This window comes from Sphaerodactylus townsendi, linkage group LG03 (assembly GCF_021028975.2).
Source record: "Sphaerodactylus townsendi isolate TG3544 linkage group LG03, MPM_Stown_v2.3, whole genome shotgun sequence".
NCBI classification, from domain to species: Eukaryota; Metazoa; Chordata; class Lepidosauria; order Squamata; family Sphaerodactylidae; genus Sphaerodactylus; species Sphaerodactylus townsendi.
In genome coordinates, this window is record NC_059427.1 from 34345612 (window position 1) to 34365172 (window position 19561).

General features: G+C 46.9%; 1 protein-coding gene across 8 annotated transcripts in view; it reads right to left on the reverse strand.

Annotated features, from left to right (window-relative positions):
• FRMD4B (FERM domain containing 4B) overlaps window positions 1-19561 on the reverse strand; it is a 287088-nt gene that overhangs the window by 164872 nt on the left and 102655 nt on the right. The window contains exon 1 of one of the 8 annotated variants that reach the window (XM_048489964.1): window positions 6149-6503. The exons of the other annotated variants lie outside the window; for them this stretch is intronic. Within the exon in view, the coding sequence (XP_048345921.1) occupies window positions 6149-6288 (140 nt within the window). The 5' untranslated portion in view covers window positions 6289-6503. Of the gene's footprint in view, window positions 1-6148; window positions 6504-19561 lie in introns of those variants that run through there. 8 annotated transcript variants of the gene reach the window in all.

Consider the following 19561-nt stretch of genomic DNA (forward strand, 5'->3'; position numbering starts at 1 on the left):
TTGGAGTGCACAGGCTAATCTGAATTCCCCAGATAAGCCTCCACAGCTCGAGCAGCACAGTGGGGAATCACCCGGCTTCTCCAAATTAGAGTACGCCTGCTCTTAACCACTACATCACTGCTGCACAAATTTATGCCAATGTGCTAAAACAATCACATGGGACGTTTCTGTATATACTTATTACGAGATCACACGTGTGCCACTTTTTAATTAAGGACTCAAAACAGCACATCCTTGGGCTGTGGAAATTATCTGTTATTAGTCAACAAGTCCATTATCAGCACTGTCAAGTTGTATTATTTTCAGTTATGCAAGTGGCTTTCTTGTCCTGGCTGTTTGTCAGTCTCTCGCTCTGGCTTATGAAGTAGTTTTCTTCTTTAATTATAAAAAGTTGCTGAACCCTGACCCCAACTCGCTACTATGTCAATTCCCTGTCTGTATGTTCAAGTTTTAGTCACAACAAAATTATTCCAAAAGCATGGGTTGAGGCCAGATTTTGGAACAAGTGAACTACAACATTAAGGATGCATATATAGAGAACACGTTATTACTAATCTCGAGAGACACTCTTACTCACAGCTGTTCTGCCAGGCGTATAGTTGAGGACAGCTATGCAAGCTCAGTGTCTATCATGACTGGCCTTCTTTCCTTCCCTCCCCCTTTTCCATTATTGGGGCTGAACTGGGGAACCAAAATGTTGTTCTGCCCTCGATGCACCATCTTGGATAGTTTTTAAATTGATTAGAGTATTTTAAAATTGTATATATTGTGTTTGTTTTATATTCTATTCATGCAGGTGGTCAGCCTCTCTGAGCCCGTCTGGCGGGGAGAGCAGAATGTCAAAGTGAACAAATAAATATTTGACAGCCCAATCCAGGGTGTGGGGACGGACTCTTGGAAGCGGTACTCACTTGTGCTGATGTGGGTGCCCACCCCACTGACGTAAGGGTCAAACATGCCATCAGAGAGTGTGAACATGCAGGCACTCGGGTGCCACACAGCTCCGTGGTGCTGCGGCTCTACTGATGTGCAAAGCCATGCCAGCAAAGTGGGAGAGGAGGTGCTGGAGGCATTCCCAGGGCTAGAGCAAACTTTAGTTAGCTTCCACTGGGCTTTCAGGCCAGGAAGAAGAAGAAGAAGAAGAGTTTGGATTTATATCCCCCCTTTCTCTCTGCAGGAGACTCAAAGGGGCTTTGATATCAGCATGCAGACGTGGGTGGGGCTGAGAGAACTCCAAGAAGCTGTGACTAGCCCAAGGTCACTCAGCTGGCGTGTGTGGGAGTGTACAGGCTAATCTGAATTCCCCAGATAAGCCTCCACAGCTCAGGCAGCAGAGCTGGGAATCAAACCTGGTTCCTCCAGATTAGATACACAAGCTCTTAACCTCATACGCAACTGCGGAACACCCCCCTCCCAAGCTAGGCTTAGGGTACCAGAAAGTGGGGCATAAGTTGTTTTGAGCCATTTTTTTTCAGGGGGGGGGGAGGGAGGTGTGAGTTGTTTTGTGCTGTTTTGTTTTGGGGCTTGTGGTCTTCCCACGCTGCCAGAAACCTCTCTGGAGGCGGTACTGTCCTTGGCTGCCCTGTGCTCTAAATTGACTACAATTGTTCCAAAGATTCCAGGGGGATGCCAACTATCTCCTGAACAATGAATTGAGGGGAATTGTTTTCAGACTGTTCAGATGAGCACCTATTCAGGAGAATAGGGAAAGCAGTACAGAAACTGAAGGGGTATAGAGGTGGGAGGGAGGAAGCATTACTAAAGGTGACAGTTTGACCCCAAAGTAGAGGAACATCTCATAGTACAGGAAGTTGGCATCTGTTTGGCCTTCTAAACAAGAGGATAGCATTGGTGGAGACTTCTTAGCTTCAGCCTGTATTTGGGAATCTAGCCAAAGGCTAATACTATTAGTATTAGCTCACACTGACTTGTAAAGAACCCTGCCTGGATTGTGGATACCCCTTGTGACAACTCCTCCATCAGCATCTTCCAATGTAGGTTAATCGCAAGCGGCTAGGTTATGTGTGGAGCCTGCGAGACAATATTATAGGTTATAATGCCATGGTTTTCAGATAGGTAAATGTTCTGTTAAATCTAGGTTAAAGAATATAGAGTACTGTGAGGGAGAAAAGGGAGCAGGAAAAGGGGAGATGTTATGTGGGTTTTTAGGGAAAGGAAAAAGTGGAGGATGGGAAAATGTGATGCTCTTTTGCAAGTTCTTGCAGTCCCCGGCTTGTCAATAAATTTAATTCCCAACACGACCAGATTTGTGGTTACTTAAATTGGAGACTGAAGTCATGAACAGATAGCTCTGTGTACAAATCTGGGAAACATCACAGATTGGGAGAACAATCTGAAATCTAAACAGACAAACCTGCGGGGAGTTTAAGCCCCAAACATAATAGAAGTAGCATCTGTAACTTTCAGAAACGAATGCCCTCAGTGTCCCTCGCTAGGCAACTACAACATTATTTGCAGCCTTGAAGCCTTGGTTATTGTCAGTGAAAAGCAAAGGGAGGGGCAAGTCCCTTTCCAGGGCTGTTGAGACCTTTGAGAAACAACTCACTGGGGCCAGACTGGACAGCTGTCATCAGACAATCAGATTTCACATGATATATATGACTCATCCAGGATTGGCTGCTTGCTACTGTTTCATACCAGTTTCCCCCCAGGTCACTGTGGTGTAGAAGTTACAGATTAGGATAAGGGGGGAAAAGGTCTGAATCACCATTCTGCTGCGGAAGTTCACTGGGTGACCTTGGGCTAGTTACATATCCTCAACCTACTTTTCCTCACGGAGTTGTTGTGGGAATAAAATGGAGGACAGCAGAATGATGTACACTGCTTTGTGGGAAAAGACAGGGTATAAATGAAGTAAATAAGTAATAAATATAGCTGAAGGGGGGCACATAAAAGGTAGGTTGGGTGGTGGGTGGGAAGATCAGTTATACCAGTGGTTCTCAACCTGTGGGTCACGACCCCTTTGGGGGGTTGAACAACCCTTTCACAGGGGTCGCCTAAGACTCTCTGCATCAGTGTTCTCCCTCTGTAAAATGGGTAAATGTTAGGGTTGGGGGTCACCACAACATGAGGAACTGTATTAAAGGGTTGCGGCATTAGGAAGGTTAAGAACCACTGAGCTATACTCTGGGAGATCTCCAGCCCCCTACCTGGAGATTGGCAACTCTATGCCAGTGTGACAAGAGAGCCAAAAAAATGCAGAATAGCAGGAAAAGTTCTGGGAACATGCAGGACAATTTCCCCCAACAGCTTAGGGAATGGCTGAAAACTGAGGATTTCCCCGAGGACTGAGGGTTTAATGAACACCCACGGAATAAACACAAATTGAATGGTAATGTCCTGTTCTTCAAATCCACTTTCTAAGGCTGAAACTAGGCCTCCTTGTCACCATTCCTTCACAGTCCTGTGTTCTGACATATAACAGTCATTACGTTTTAAATTGTAGGTGAGGTACAGTCTCAGACTACAATGCTGGATGGGAAATTTTCAGGGGGGTAAAGCCTTTTGGGGTGGAAAGGTGGCACAGAAATATTTTACACAAATAGAGTTCTCTGATCATTTCACCTCAATACATTTCTCTTTCCCATGGCTCACTTGATTTGACAATTATATCGGCCCTGCTCCATGATCATAATTCATACAATCATTTTTAGAGAGCCCCCAAAATGGCAGTGGCAGCATCTTAAATCAAAAGATATTCCTACACACATATATGCAACTGTGGGAATATTTATCTTTTAAAACATGCTCAGTGGCAAGCTTCCATCCATCACAGGACAATGAGAAAGCCCCAAACATTGAGGCTCTTCTTCTCTTGTCTCTGGAAAGTAGATCACTTTTTTAAAAAAATGGGTCAGGATTGTGAGTAAAGGAAAAGCTGATAAATTGTTGAGTATGCCTCACCAAGTTGATGAGTCAAACCTAAGTGATGCTTGTCACCTCCCTGAGTAATCAAGAAGGTGACATACCCCCACTTCAAGCCAAAAATTCAATAATCTCTGGGATGTGGCCTTGACATTTTAAGCCAGGGGTGTCAAACTCACGGCCCTCCAGATGTTCATGAACTACAATTCCCATCAATCCCTCCCAACATGAGCACTGGCTATACTGGCAAGGGCTGATGGGAATTGTAGTTCATGAACATCTGGAGGGCCGCGAGTTTGACACCTGTATTTTAAGCAGTATGAAAAATACCCTACCTCAATTTGCAATATCATGGGTCCAGTAAAGCCCCAAGACTAAAAAGCTGGGTGACCCAACAGCTGACACCCAAATAATCTGTTAGCACTGAAAGAAGAAGATAATCTACTTGCATTTTGCATACTAGGTGAATTGACATCTCCATGTGTTTCACTGAGTGGCTGCACCAGACAACAGACAATCTCAGCTGTCATTCTTAAGTAACTAGTTCCCATGTTTGAACAGAAAATCATTGAAACATTGAACTGCTATGAACCCTATGAAACATTATTTGGAGGCAACAACAGCTGGGATTGATAGCTGCCTAAAAAAGTGATTGTATATGTTGCTCAAGCTGCAGGTATTAAGCCAGAGAGGAAGCCAGGAGAAGGCAGCCTGTGAAGAAATCACTCTTAAGTCTCACATGGGCTATGATGTATACAGAGAATTCCTGCATAAGCAGGTTACCCTTATGCATTACACAAGTGAATAGATGCAGGAAACCGAGTATATGAGAGTTAATGACAGGGACTGAAGGAACTTCTGCAAATATCCAGGGGAAGATACCTGCAACCAAAGTATTGATGGAGTCAGTACTTGAAGGTATTGTGAGCCAAGGAAAGATGGACATCTAAAGGGTTAAATCTATAATTATTTGGCAGGCTTGTTAAGTCAGTACATTCCCTTAAAAGTCTTTGATAAGCCCCAAAATCTACACAGATTAGCAGCATATAGAATCTAGAACAGGGGTAGGGAACCTAGGATCCATATTTTGATTAGCCACCAGCATGGCCACTGGTCATGCTGGTAGGGGGGGGGGGCTGATGGGAATTGTAGTTCCTGAACATCTGAGAGCCGCGAGGGTCTCTCACCTCATCTAGAAGCTCAAAGCAAAAAAGAAATGGTTGGTTTGTTCAAATATCAGCTCACTCTCTCTCTTTCCCATGCTCGCTAGTCCTGAATCTTTCCCCTTTTTCTCCTCTCTCTTCCTTTCCTTCTTCCCCAGGTAACCTCTTCTCAGCCCACCATCCGTGTTCAGCTCTGCTATCTCTGGCTCCCCTTGCCCCTTAACTTCCTTACTTCCTGGTTTTTCTTTCCATCCCTGCCCCAGAAAGTTACTGTCTTCAAAGTCTTTGCAAAGTTCCAAACACAGCTGAATGGACAAGTTCTCTTTTGCACACAGAAACAAGGAGAGCAAAAGTTCACACAGCTTTGATCTCAGTCCACATAAAACCTAGCACTTTCCAATGGACAGAGACAATTCTTTCTAATGTTAATCCAATGCAGAAAGTTACCTAGAAATCATCCGCCTTAAGGGGGAAAGTCTAAACTTCCTTTAAGGAAGTTACGAACAAAACACACAGCAAAAATGTCACAGCATATTTTGATTCTATGGTCTAATAAATAACTCATGATCAGAAAAAGGATGAATGGAGAAAAAGAGAGGATGGAATTTTTCCTGTCACAGCATTTCATGCTCTCCCCATTTGGCAGCTGGACATGAAGACCTGACACTAAATTAACTCCATTTAAATTTGAAAGCCAACTAGTGGCGTGTGGTGCCACCTTTAGAAAGTACATACAGCGACAATTCATTTCAATTACCAGAGGATGTTTTGCCAGGGAAAAAAAGTTTTCTGAAAGCATCATATTTAAGAATCAAATCAAGTTGCTCCACAGATTAAAATATCACCGCATCACACTTCCCACTTGGACAAATTCAGTGGGCAAAGGGGGATTCTGAAAAATCTAAATCTGTACAAATGTGGACATGTACAGTAAAAAGACTTTGGCGTTTCAATTTCAGCCTCTGCTGAAAGTGACTCTGCAGGTGAGTCCCTCAGGAGTGACTTTTTCTTTTGTTTACCGTTAAACAAAACACCACATAGCTTAAGAGAGGGGGGGGGGGAAGCATGAAGGGTTTACTCCGGGATGCGATCCCTTGTTCCACCATGTCCTCAGAGTTTGGTGGCAGCCCCTCACTCTCTGCGTGTACCACCTCCTCAGCGTCGAGACCGTTAAGTTCCAAACGAAGCGGCTGCCACTAAACAGCAGGTCTTCAACTCCGCACATGAACACCGAAGCCATAGTCCGCTCTTTCGGTGCCTTCAGTTTGACAAGCCGCGCTTCTTCCTGCCTGGGGACCGTTACTCCTCTTTTATAAACAACTTCTGTTCTAGCCGGCTCATTTTATACCGGACAGAAAAAAAAGGTGGTAGGGTAAGTTGCAAGAGGCTTGCAACAGGCCGCAGCAAACTCTTCTTTCATCGCTTCTAGCAGACTTCAGACATGCCCTTGGTACCGTTTGAAGTCCACCATTGCAGCCAGCCAGGCTGGAAGCTCACACAGCAGCCTTGTGTCCTTCTTAACGGCTTATATAAATCTCTGTTAAGCTTCGGTAGCTACTACTATGGATTCTAATTAAATGTTTAACCCATTTCTTCTGTGGCATGCCTCTCACGAGCACCTCATCTAAATACTCCTGCCCTGGAAAAGGGGGGGGGGATGAGTGAGAGGGACTATAAACAACTCCTCTCAAGTAATTCAATACTCTCTTTCCTCTAACATTTCAAGACTCTCAACTTATGGAAATGAAAGCTTTGCGAGAAATCACGCGAATATACCCTCGTTACCAAGCTTGAAAGAAATAAAACAGTCCTCGTTTGCCTCCAGGCTTAAATAAAAATGTGAAGGAGCCTAGTTTCTCACTCTCTGCCTCACACACAACTTTAAAATCTTGTGCAGAAGAAAACCCTGATATATATTCCCCCACCCACTCCACTTCAGTTCTTAGATCACAAAAACGTGAGGACACTCCTCCCCAGGTAGGGTGTCGATTAGATTCCCGTGTCTCCAGCTTCTCTATCTAGTATTCTGTCTCCCTCACAGAATGCTCTCTTGCAAGCTACAAGAAATGCAATTTTGATTCTGCGTTAAGAGTAACTGTAATCCTATTAATGCAGCATGTCCAGCACAAGAAAAACAGAACAGGCTCACGCAGATGCAGCTTTTGCCATTCAGACCACAGTAAATAAACAATCTGTGAAATAATAACGCACAGGAGAATCAGCAGCCGGTATAAAATTAGACTGCCAAAGCCCTGCCCTTCTGGGAGTTAAACTGTTAATGCTTGAAAACGATGCCTTTCATTCTGCAGGCAATCCCCTGCAATGTACTGTCGGAAGCATTCACGGCCAGATTCAACTGGTTGTGGTGGGTTTTCCGGGCTTTGTGGCCATGGTCTGGTGGATCTTGTTCCTACCATTTCACCTGCATCTGTGGCTGGAATCTTCAGAGGTGTATCACAGAGAGAAGTCTGTTACACACTGTTACACACTGAAAGATTTTGAGTGGGGACAGTTGCTCTATGTTGCACACAGCAAAAACTAATTTATCTTTTCAAAAAGATCTACCAGCTTGAAGATAATTTTATGTTTTGGAGGGAAATGGGGGTGTAAGAGATGACTTTCTTGCTACCATGTTCTACCTATTCATTATAAAGCAGATAGTAATAATCCTAAACAGAGTGAAGGAACTTTTTGTAGGCAGAAAAATAGAAAGTGTCTGAGAAAAACTACAGCAGTACATGACAGAATCCATACAATAAACTGATGAACTATCACAGGTCAATTCCCCCCCCCCCCCCACCATTAGCCCTCACGCAAATACCCCGGTCCTAAGCGCAGCACTCTCCACTACACCAGTAGTGTCAATGCAGCGACAACGCCACCCAAAGTCACCTCGTATTCTACCGCTTCCTCCCACCCCTCAGCCACACATTTCGATCCTGGTGGGAAGAAACGTTCCAGACAAACACGGTATAGCCTCCACTTTCACTTTGAAGTGGGAACGGCCCACAGAAGTATGAAAATGGTTGTAAGTCTCAGAACAGAATCTGAGAGATCCTGGTTCAATTCTCCGCTGTGCCATGATACTTACTTGCTGAGTAGTTTTTGGTTACTTGCTCCCTCTCAATCTCACCTACCTCACAGAACTGTGTAGAGTATCGGCAGGAGCAATTGGTGAACTAAGTATAATACCCTGAGTTTCTTTTGGACAGCAAAGAAGTGCCACGATAAACTACAGCAAGTAATAGACTTTGGGCGACACTGTGAAGGCACAATTCAATTTGCGTAGAGGTTTGTTATTATTGCCACTGTACGATACCAATTTAGTGACATACCAAAAAACATGCATATTGTTAAAAAAGAAATTGGGAGCAAAGAAAGTATTAAAGAGAACTGGCAACAAGATATATATAGAAGCCGAGTTAACATTTTTCTAGTAATTTCGATATTAGACGTGCTGCATCTTCAGAGGATCTCTGTAGATGCCAGCCACAGATGGTACAAACGCCAGGAGAGAATGCTGTTAGAACACGGCCATGCATGCATTCTGAAACCACACAACACCTGCGATTCCTACCGTGAAAGCCTTCTGACAGTTTCGACACAATAACATAATTTAGGTTTTATTTTTCAAGCTTTCCAAATGGGATGTGCCTATGGAGATGGAAAGAACTCTTCCCAGTTTTACAGGCTCCTTGCTGAACCCCTCCCCCCTTTGCAAAGCCTGGATTCAGCTTTGCAAGTGGGAGATGCCTAATGAGATGGGGCAAACTTTCCCCATCTTCACAGGCGCCCCGCTGGCTCCTCCACCCTTAGCAAAGCCGGTATCCAGTTTTGCAAACAACAGTTTTCTACAGCCTGTTATATTTTTTTCACACAACAGGTTTTATTGCTAGTTTTTATTATTATTCTTATACAGCTGGTCTGGCTAAGAGAATAAACTCACCTGTTGCAAATTTACTAAGTGTTTCAGAACCTGATCTTCAATAAAGGGATAATAATACTGGTCCACCTTCCATGACTGCTGTAAGGATTACTATGACAATATGCATGAAAAGCTTTGAACACTGAAACAGTCATACAAATTCTAAATATCACTGCTATGTAGCTCACACTAAATCTGTGAAGAAGGATTCTTTAAGACAACACATTGCTCAGGTCTTCGTAAAAAAACACCGATTCAAACTTGGCCACCCACACCCAAGCAAAACATCACAACATCAATCTTTTATTTCCTAGTCATGTATTAAACCACACTGACGGTTTTATTCATTCATTTATTTATTTATTTACACAGTGATTATTGTACGAGCTACTGAACAACACCTCAGAAATTTGGTTTTCTGGCAGTTTTCTCCTCTTTTAAGAAATCCTGAACAATGGAACTCCTATTTCCATAGATTATTTCACATTTATTGCTATTCAGTTATATTTTTACTTGCTGTCTTTCAGTAAGGCGGGAACCATCGAAAAGCAAATAATTATCGGAATATTAAGAGACAAGTTCACAAAAAGAAATCTAGGGGGAAAAAAACATGAAACGCTTTGTGACATCTGCACATAATAGCACAATCATCTCCAAGCTGAAATGAAAAGGAGACGAAACAGGGAGACATAATTTCAGTCATTTGCTGAATTCCACTGACAACAAATGGTTATTTTAAAAGGAATAAATACTATCTAATCTCAACACAGAAGACTGCAACTTGCCTTCTCAAAAGTCAATCCAGGCCTAATTAGCACTTGGCAGCCATCAGGACACAATTGGCTAAACTACCAGCAGCACAGTAAGAAGTCTGTCTGGGCTTAAGGAAAACCATAGCATCCCCTGCCTTGGAATGTAACAGCTTTCCACATTTTTATATATTTGTTTGGAAAAGTCAATAACAGTCATCGGTGGCATTTATGACAATGGATGTCACTTACCTTCAGTGATGCCTTCAGTTTCAGTATTATTTATTATAGTTTCCTAGAGGAATAATTGAATTGCTCAGCCATCACAATTCACCAAATAACAGGAAAGCATGATCCTACTACACCTGACCAATTTTGCAAGAGCTACTCGAACACCAGACTTTTGTCAGGAGGAATGCTATTACGGTCTTAAAAGTGTAACCGGCAATATGATGGGCAAAAACCTATGAGTTACTGTATCAACATCCAAATAAAGGTTAAAGGGCTGGGTTCATAAGACACTGATAACAGAGTGATTAATACTGGATTCTACTGGACACAGCCAGGGAGACAAAGGGCACATCAGGTCTTCGGGGCACCATCGTACCACTCAGTCCATAACTGTTGCAAAAGTTGGAAGTATGAGCACATAATATGCAGATGTCAGCCAGCCTGTTCAGCCCTGCCTGGGACAGACCCTCCTGTTGGTCACGCACTTGCCTGCCAGCCAGCAGGGGGGTCCCGGGGTGAGCTGCAGCCACCGCTGCCACTGGGAAGGAGTGAGAGTCCTTCCCCACCCACCCCATTGGGAACACCTGCAGGGGGTGGGGCCTGGCAGCTACAACAGGAGTTCCACCAGCAGCCCAAGGCAGCCAGCCTGTTCAGCCCTGCCTGGGACAGACCCTCCTGTTGGTCTGCCTGCCTGCCAGCCAGCCAAGCAGAAGTCCACCGGGTGAGCTGCCGCCTGCTGCCACTGGGAAGGAGTGAGAGTCCTCTCCCCAATTCCACCCCATTTGGGAACACCTTTGCAGGGGGGTGGGGCCTGGCAGCCTACAACAGGAAAGTTCCACACCAGCAGCCCAAAGCGCAGCCAGCCTGTTCAGCTCCTGCCTCGTATTGGTGTAATCTCCCTGTTGGTCTGCCTGCCTGCCAGCCAGCCAAGCAGGTGTCCAATGCGAGAGGCCGCCTGGAAGAGTGGAGGAAGTCCTTCCTTACCCACCCCATTGGGAACACCCGGCAGTAAAAAATTCGGGCAGCTACAACAGGAGTTCCACCAGCAGTTTTCCGTCATGCGCCAGTCTGTTCAGTCTGCCTGGGGACAGACCCTCCCTGTCGGTGCTATTCGCCTGCCTGCCAGCCAGCCAAGCAGAAGTCCACCGGGTGAGCTGCCGCCTCGCTGCCACTGGGAAGGAGAAGAGTCCTTCCCCACCCACCCCAATGGGAACACCTGCAGGGGGTGGGGCCTGCCCAGCAGCTACAACAGTGAGTTCCACCAGCAGTTTCTCCAAGGCAGCCAGCCTGTTCAGCCCTGCCTGGGACAGACCCTCCTGTTGGTCTTTCGCCTGCCTGCCTGCCTGCCAAGCAGAAGTCCACAGGGTGTTGAGCTGCCGCCTGCTGCCACTGGGAAGGAGTGAGAGTCCTTCCCACCCACCCCTACGTGGAAACACCTGGAGGGGTGGGGCCCGGCAGCAGCTACAACAGGAGGATTCCACCAGCAGCCCAAAAGCAGCCAGCCTGTTCAGCCCTGCCTGGGACAGACCCTTCCTGTTGGTCTGCCTGCCTGCCTGCCAAGCAGAAGTCTTATTACTACTTATTGAAGGTCCGTACATCCTGGTGGCGGCAATTTTTTATCTGCCAACCAATACCTTCTTCTAGCCCACTAATAAATATCACGCTGATCAGTGAAGAATCTATCTATCCGATCGCTGGCCCTTTTGCCTTTGATACTTGGCCTAGTGGCTATAGTTTTGGCCTTTGTATTAATGAATTTAGGATTAGTGGGGATTAGTTGTTTAGTACTGTTAGCAGGTTCAGCTGATGCAGTGTAGGAAATTTTTTCAACCTGTATGTTTGTCCTTAGGGATTAAAGAAAATTAGAATAGTGCTTATAGCTGCCTAGTGGTGGGGCTGGGTCCACTCATTGTGGGAAGTGGGATTTGAGAGCTATAGAGTTTGGGGTGGGTGGTTGAGCAATGGGGGCACCTGAATTGGGGCTGGGGATCCCGGTGTTGATGGGACGAGGGTAGATATAGCGGTAGGGCGGGGCCATATGATAGAAGACTGCCAATGAGGATATGGCTATGCTTTCGTTAGCCTTCTGACCTCCGACCTAATCCCTAGGGACCTGGGCGGTGATGGGGGTTCAGGGTTACTCTGCTTCGTCTCTGAAATTGTTGATCAATGCCAGGTCCATTAACAATAAAACCACCTGTGCTTTAGCGACTATCCTCGAAGCTTCCAGCAGATGAACCTGGCTTGTATCAACGTAAAACTTTAAAGGTGCGCTTGGTGGGACCGTGCCTTGGGCTTAAACCAGCCACCGGTTCTCGCTGCGGTTTCCACCGGTCACGAACACAGGGCCGGGGGGGAGGCGTGGCATTGTTCATCCGGGATTCCATTCCCTTCAGGGCTGCCCCTGTCCCAGAGATCGCTGGCATGGAGTGTGTCGGCCTAGAGTGCCATGGTCCGACCATTATGCCCTGAAGGTTCGGATGGACTTGTCGCGCCAACCCCGTCTAGGCGAGGGGCTGATTTATGCCCGCCCGCGGAGACTTATGGATCCACTTGGTTTCCTGAATGCTCTACGGGACCCTGAACCCGTTGGCACACTCGATGAGCAGAGTGGAGGACTGGAATTCCCGGCTCTCCGATGCCATCGAGATTATTTGCTCCCAATCGTCCTCTTAGCCCCCGTATTAGGCTGGCTCCATAGTATACCGAGGAGCTGCGCTTCCATATGAAACGGGCTTTAGACGACTGAAGAGCGAGTGTGGAGAAATCCTCCTGCGACGACGCGGTGCCGTAACATCTGGTAGGGTTTATGAAGGCCTATGAGATGGCAACGAAGGAAGGCAAAGAGAGCTTTCTTTCCTCACTCTCTTGTGTCTGCTAGCTCCCGCCCGGCACGAATTATTTAAAACAGATAATTGGGTCTTTGACCTCCTGGCATCAGAGAGGTCCACAAATCATCGATTGGCATGTTGGCTGTGAGGCTTTTATGAGCTTTTTTGCAGATAAAAGTCCACGTCGGCTCCGCCAGGACCTTCCTGCCACGTTGTCTACAATTAGTGAACTGGAGGCTCCCTTGCCGTCTTCGGGCCCAAGTTTAACGGCCCAGTTCTCCCTGCTCTCCGATGCCGCTGTTGACCAAGGGCCTTGGCTGCTGTTAGACCTACTTTCACCTGTCCTTTCTTCGGGTATCCGGCGGCTCCTCCTGGCTTATAAAAGCTTGCCGGGCGGAGCTACGCACCTTACCCATCTGTTGAATATCATCAATGTGCTCCCTTAGGCAAGGGAGTCTTTCCGGATGGGTTAGGAAAGGAGGCAGTGAAAAAGTCCTTCCACTCTTAAAAAGACCATCGTTAGATCCGAGTGGATCTGGCCAAATTTATCGCCTCCGCCTCGAATCTTTCGTTTCTGGGGAAGGTAATTGAGAGAGTGGTGCTGGAGCAGCTTCAGGGTTTCCCTGGATGACACATCGGCTTTTCGATCCCCTCCGAGTCCGGCCTAGAGTGCTGGGCATGGAGATGGAGATTGCTACCTGCCAGCTACCGCCATCACGGATGCGCTCTGTACCAGCTTTGATCGAAATGAGATCGGCGCTTGCTGGTTTTGTTAGATCTTACCGCACGCGCTTTTGATATGGTGCGTATCCACGCACCTTTGACCCACCACTTGGCCGCCTCTGGGGTGCGGGGCACTGTCCTTCAGTGGAGTTGCCTGGTTTCTCCGGGGCACGGAGCCAGCAATGATGAGGTGCTTGAGGATGAAGCCTCCCGGTGGTGCCCGCTTCATTGGCGGAGTACCCTCAGGGGCACTATTATCCCCGCTGTTATTTAACATCTATATGCGACCACACTTCCTGCTCAGCTGAGTATCGAGCTTTCTGGGCTGATTTGTCATCAGTATGCTGATGACACCTTCCAGCTCATTCCTGTTGATGGAGGGGAGCGATCGCACCTGTGGCTCTCCAGCATTGTTGGAGGCGGTAGCTGGTTGGTTGAAACAGAGCAGGCTGCAACTATGAATCCATCGAGGCGACGTGGAGGTCCTCTGGCTGGAGCCATGTGAGGGAGAGGCTGGGGATTTCCAGGCGCGGCGGTGTGGGAGGGGGTCTCATTAGGCGCCGACCTCCCGTCCGCCTGAGCCTGGGGGGGTCCACCTGGATTCATCTCTTTCTATGGAGACCCAGGTGGCCACTTACAACCCGGACTGCGTTTTTCCATCTTCGCCAGGCCCGGCGGCTGGCCCCTTTCTCTCCTAAATGGACCTGGCCACACGTGATCCATGCAACGGCCGCCTCCAGGCTAGACTATTGTAACTTCCGGCTTTACGCGGAAGACTGCTTCCCTTCGCGTTTGATTCGGAAGTTAAAGCTGGTCCAGCATGCGGCGGCTTCGTCTTGCTCACAGGAGGCGCTTTTAGAGACCATATTCAGCCTGTGTTGGGCGCCAGCTGCACTGGCTTCCAGTCGAGCTAAAGTCATCTTCAAGTTGTGTGGGTTTTGACCTTTAAAGGGGCCTTAGCGGCCTGGGACCCTCGTACCTTCGGGACCGCATCACCCCATATATCCCTACTCGAAGCCTCTGCGATCCAGCAGAGGAGCCAATTTGCTGGTGATCCCTGGCCTGCTATGATGCGGCCCTGGCTCCACGGCGGGCCAGGACTTTTTACAGCACTGGCCCCGGCCTGGTGGAACACCCTTCCTCCAACTGTCCGGGCCCTGCGGGACCTGGGTGAGTTCCGCAGGGCCTGTAAGACTGTGTTGTTCCACCGGGCCTTTGGAGTGTCTGGCCGCTGATATGGTGCCCCCTACTGCTCCTTATTGCCCTCTGGTTTTCAGGGCTGTTACATCAGGGTCCCCTCATATTGAGGGGCCTACGGAAGTCTACCCCTTTTTTCTGGGGGTAGGTTTTAAATTTGAGGTTGGACGCCTGCTTTTATGCTTTTATGTATTAATTTGTTTCCGCTGGTTTTAGGTTATTTTAGTGCTGACATGAGATGGAGCTTATGTCTTTATATTGTATATGTGTTTTGCTCCTGTTGTCTCTGAATCCTTGCTGTTCACCGCCCGGAGCCCTTCGGGGATCGGGCGGTATAAAAGCCGAATTGATAAATAAATAAAAAATAAATAAAATAAATAAAATTCCGCCACGCAGCAACTCACTAGGATTCCGGTTCAATAGGTTTCCAATAACGTTTAATTTAACGTAGGGTGGATATGATTCAAACCAAATCAATTTAAATCACTATCACTAGTCAGCAAGACTTGATTTAAATCATGGTTTCCTACATAAAGACTCATACTTGCTGGTTTAATCTTAATATTTGTAACCAGATGAAGGTTTCATTTTTCACAATAATACCTGTCACAGGTAGAGGAACTTCATTTTAAAAAGTCCCAGGCTTAGTCCCTTTTATAACCTGCTTGGTCTTTTTTATGAACTCTTTTTATGATAACCCTCAGGCTATACATGCATAGATCCCAAGATTTGTGGAATGTTCTGCTCAAAAGGTTTCACTTTCATTTTTACTGCTTGCCTCTCCCTCCTCACACTTACAGCCCAATCCAAAGGTGGGGGAAACAGAGTGGCATGAGGGGGGCGGGGGCTGAGGGGGCTCAAGCCTCGAGCGCAACTTGGGGGAACAAGTTGAGGGACACATTTGGTCGCCTCCTCCTTCTCTTCCTTTGCTCAGGAGTGAGAGACTGGAGGGTTGCCTCTTCCTCCTGCACCTCCCCTTCGCCACCGGTCTCTACCTCCCACCTCCTTCGATTGCCGCTGCTGCGGCTGCTGGTCTTGACTGCTGCCAGCCATCTGCCCTCCACTCAGGCTTCTTCTGGGGGCTGGGCAAGGATGGCAACTTCAAGTAGTGGCTGGGGAGAACCAGAAAGGTTCCCAGGAGTGTGGAGTCGGGGGGGGGCATTTTCACAGCCTGTGCCTCTTTCTCCTCCTGTGCGCCCCACACCCCCCCCCCCCCGCTTTGGGGCTGCTGCCACTTTGACTGCCCAGCTGTCTCTGCCAGACTTCCTGCCTGCCCCTGTCTGGGAGCAAGGAGCTGGAGGCACTTTTGCACTGCCTGCTCCTCCTGTGCCCCTCCCCCACTGTTTCCTCAAGATGCCCACAGAGCATAGGCATGTCTCCCCTGCTTGGCCAGGGAGGTGGGTGGGTTCCCCCTCTGTGGTTTCCTCCTTTATGCTCAGGGATTCCCCCCTCTTCCAGGCCAGGGAGGGCCCAGTTGGAGTGGAGAGGGGCCAGGGACTCCCCCCATCCAGAATCAGGAAGGATGCTTTGTGGGGGTATGTGGCTGTTGCTCTCCTCTTTCTACAGGGCCCCTTTTCTATTTTTTCTTCCTGACTTTCTGTCTTTCTAACTGCCTGACTTTCACTCTTCCTTCCTCCCTTCTTTCCAGTTTACATAACTAAGGTGGTTTGGCACACACACACATGCACCCGCCGCCCAGATTGCACTGCTTCACTGCAGAGGCTGTGCCAGGGAAGCACGGGGGTGTGTGTGTCTGTGTGTGCAATAGCACCTTGCCTTAGGTACTATTTTCTGTAGCTATGCCCCTGTAGAGCAGCAGCCAGGGACAGCACCACAGCATCACCTACAAAGGGGGAATTGGCAGCACAAGCACCAGAAGAGAGGGAGAAATAACTCATCTCTCCCTCATGCCACGATTTTTGGTGACTTAAGTCTGTGCCACTAGAAGGGGATGATCCTGGGCCAAATGTGCATTAGGAACTGACTAAAGTTGGCTCCACCTCGAGGAATGTCCCTGGAATGTCCCACTCCACACCAGTGCGGGGATTTCCAGTGGTGGCTATCCACCACAGGGCCTAATATTCAGGGTTGGGCGATGCAGTGACTGGTCACCAGGGTAAGTCCCTCACTGCTGGCATCTGTGCTAATTTGGATGGCAGTGGTGGCATGGAAACCAGCGCAACCCTTCTGTTGCTTACAGTGTGGCTTGAGCACCTCCCGCCCCATTTGAGTTGTACAGTCGTCTCTTTGGGTAGATCTATTCCACTCTAAACAATCTTCTGTTCACTGAATGTCTTGAAACATAGAACTTAAGAGGTATGGGGTTGATTCTGTGTAGATTTGCCAAGGAACAATGGGATTAAGGTCTTTTTACACAACTTTTTATTTCTATTTTATAACATTTTTACTTTGAAAAAATTAACAGTTTCATCACTGCAGACAGAAATTCACTACAGACAGAAATTCAACGTTTTGAGAACTGCAAAGCCAAACATCTGGGATAACTTCTAAGTGGAAAAACGGCCCAAAATAATCTAACAAAAATAGCTGGAAAATCATGACGTTGTGACTGGACTAATGTAATTCATTTACCAAACAATTTAAACATGCATGAATATACAGATTCATGCTACATAATTCAACAGTAATCCTTATTTCATGAGATACCTTTGGACTACAATGTATCTTAAAAAGAAAACGAAAGTATACCTTTAGATAGATTTTTCCCTTAAAAGGCCTTTTATTTAAACAATCTGATTTAAATAAAAATCCAAGTAGAAGGGAAGCAATCAGTGTGATATACCAAAGAAAGAAAATGTGTACCACACCCATGTATGTATGAAGCAGGGTGAAGGAAGTCAGGGGAAAGAATTGTGTTCATAACCTTGAAAAAAGTAGAATATACAGAGTGTATGCATACCTCTGAATGGATCTTGAGCAAGGGAATAAAAAATGTAGTAAAGGGGCAAACAGAAAGATACAATTTCCAATAGACATCCTCTAAAAACACTGAGCCTTATTTCATGAAGTCAGTTGGATCTGTCGCATAGAAAAGGATAGTAAACAAAGAAATTACATTTTTATCCAGGGGTGAAGTCCCCACACCCGAATTTACATGGGCTGGTGGAGGCTGAGATTAATTTTTTAGAGAGTCAGCAAGGTGTAGTGGTTAAGATCAATGGCCTCTAATCTGGAGAACCAAGTTCGATTCCCCACTTCTCCACATGAAGCCTGCTCTCTCAGCCTACGAGGAGGAAGGCAATGGCCAACTACCTCCAAATGTTTCTTGCCTTGTAAACCCTTATGCGGTTGCCATTAGTCAGTTGTGACTTGATGGAGATTAAGGGGTTAATGGTTAAGGTGTTGGACTAGGACCTGGAAAACACAGGTTCAAATCCCCACTTGCACAATGGAAACTTGCTGGGTGACCTTGGGCTAGTCACACGCTCTCTGCCCTGACCCGGACTAGTATTTGGATGTGAGACATCCAAGGAATACCAGGGTCATGCTACAAAGTCATGACACAGAGGCTGAAAAAGAAACTGGGGAGTGCATTTCCTTAGAAGAAAGTGCTAGTATCTCCAGATACTGGCTTGGATACCACCAGTGAGAGGCAGCTTTGAGTTCAAGGCAATGGTTGAATGCTGAGTATGGGAATAAGATGGGGAAAACTTTACTCACACATGGCTCTGTGCTTCCAGTTTCATGTGGGAAATCAGTTTGTGCCATCAAGTCACAACTGACTTATGGCGACCCCAGAAACAGGTTTTCAAAGCAAGTGAGAAGCAGAGATCATTTCCCTTTGCCTTCTTCTGCACAGCCTTCCCTGGTGGTCTCTCCTCCAAATATCAATCCCGTTTATGTTCTGAGATCTGAAGAGATCGGGCGATACTATGCCACCTTTTCTCTGGGAAATCGTAACAGAAAAATAAAAAAGTGATGCAATATAATGAATAGGACTAGTTCTGACTGGCGGTGCACAGAGTAAACTTGGAAGTACAAGGAGTTCTATTTCTGTCAAGAGCCAGGGTGGTGTAATGGTTAAGAGCGGTACACTCTAATCTGGAGAACCAGGTTCTATTCGCTACTCCTCCACACAAAGCCTGTTGGGTGACCTTAGGCCAATCACAGTTGTCCCAGAACTCTCTCAGCCCATGCAGAGGAAGGCAATGGATATCACCACTGAATGTCTCTCACCGACGAGGCACCATGAGTCAGCTGTGACTTCACAGCACAAATACACACACTTCTGTCCAAGATGAAATGATATTATCTCACACACAAAAAGGATATCTCTTTTGACCACCACCAATGCTATGCTGGAAACCATGGTTCTCACATGAACAAAAAACACCGGGCATTTTGAAGAAGAAGAAGAGTTTGGATTTATATCCCCCCTTTCTCTCCTGCAGGAGACTCAAAGGGGCTTACAATCTCCTTGCCCTTCCCCCCTCACAACAAACACCCTGTGAGGTAGGTGGGGCTGAGAGAGCTCCGAGAAGCTGTGACTAGCCCAAGGTCACCCAGCTGGCATGTGTGGGAGTGTACAGGCTAATCTGAATTCCCCTGATAAGCCTCCGCAACTCAGGCGGCAGAGCGGAGAATCAAACCCAGTTCCTCCAGATTAGATACACGAGCTCTTAACCTCCTATGCCACTGCTGCGTTTGACTGTAATGTCTGTACAGCATCACAGCTGCTTTCCTGCATCCATTCAACCAGTGTCTACTACAATGGCTTTCAGATGACAGCTGAAAACACTTGGTTTACATGGGCTTTTAGCAGCCTCTAATTGGACACCTTCATCAACTGGTGATCTCATTTTAACTACTGCCATTAATTATTGCTGTTCTATATTT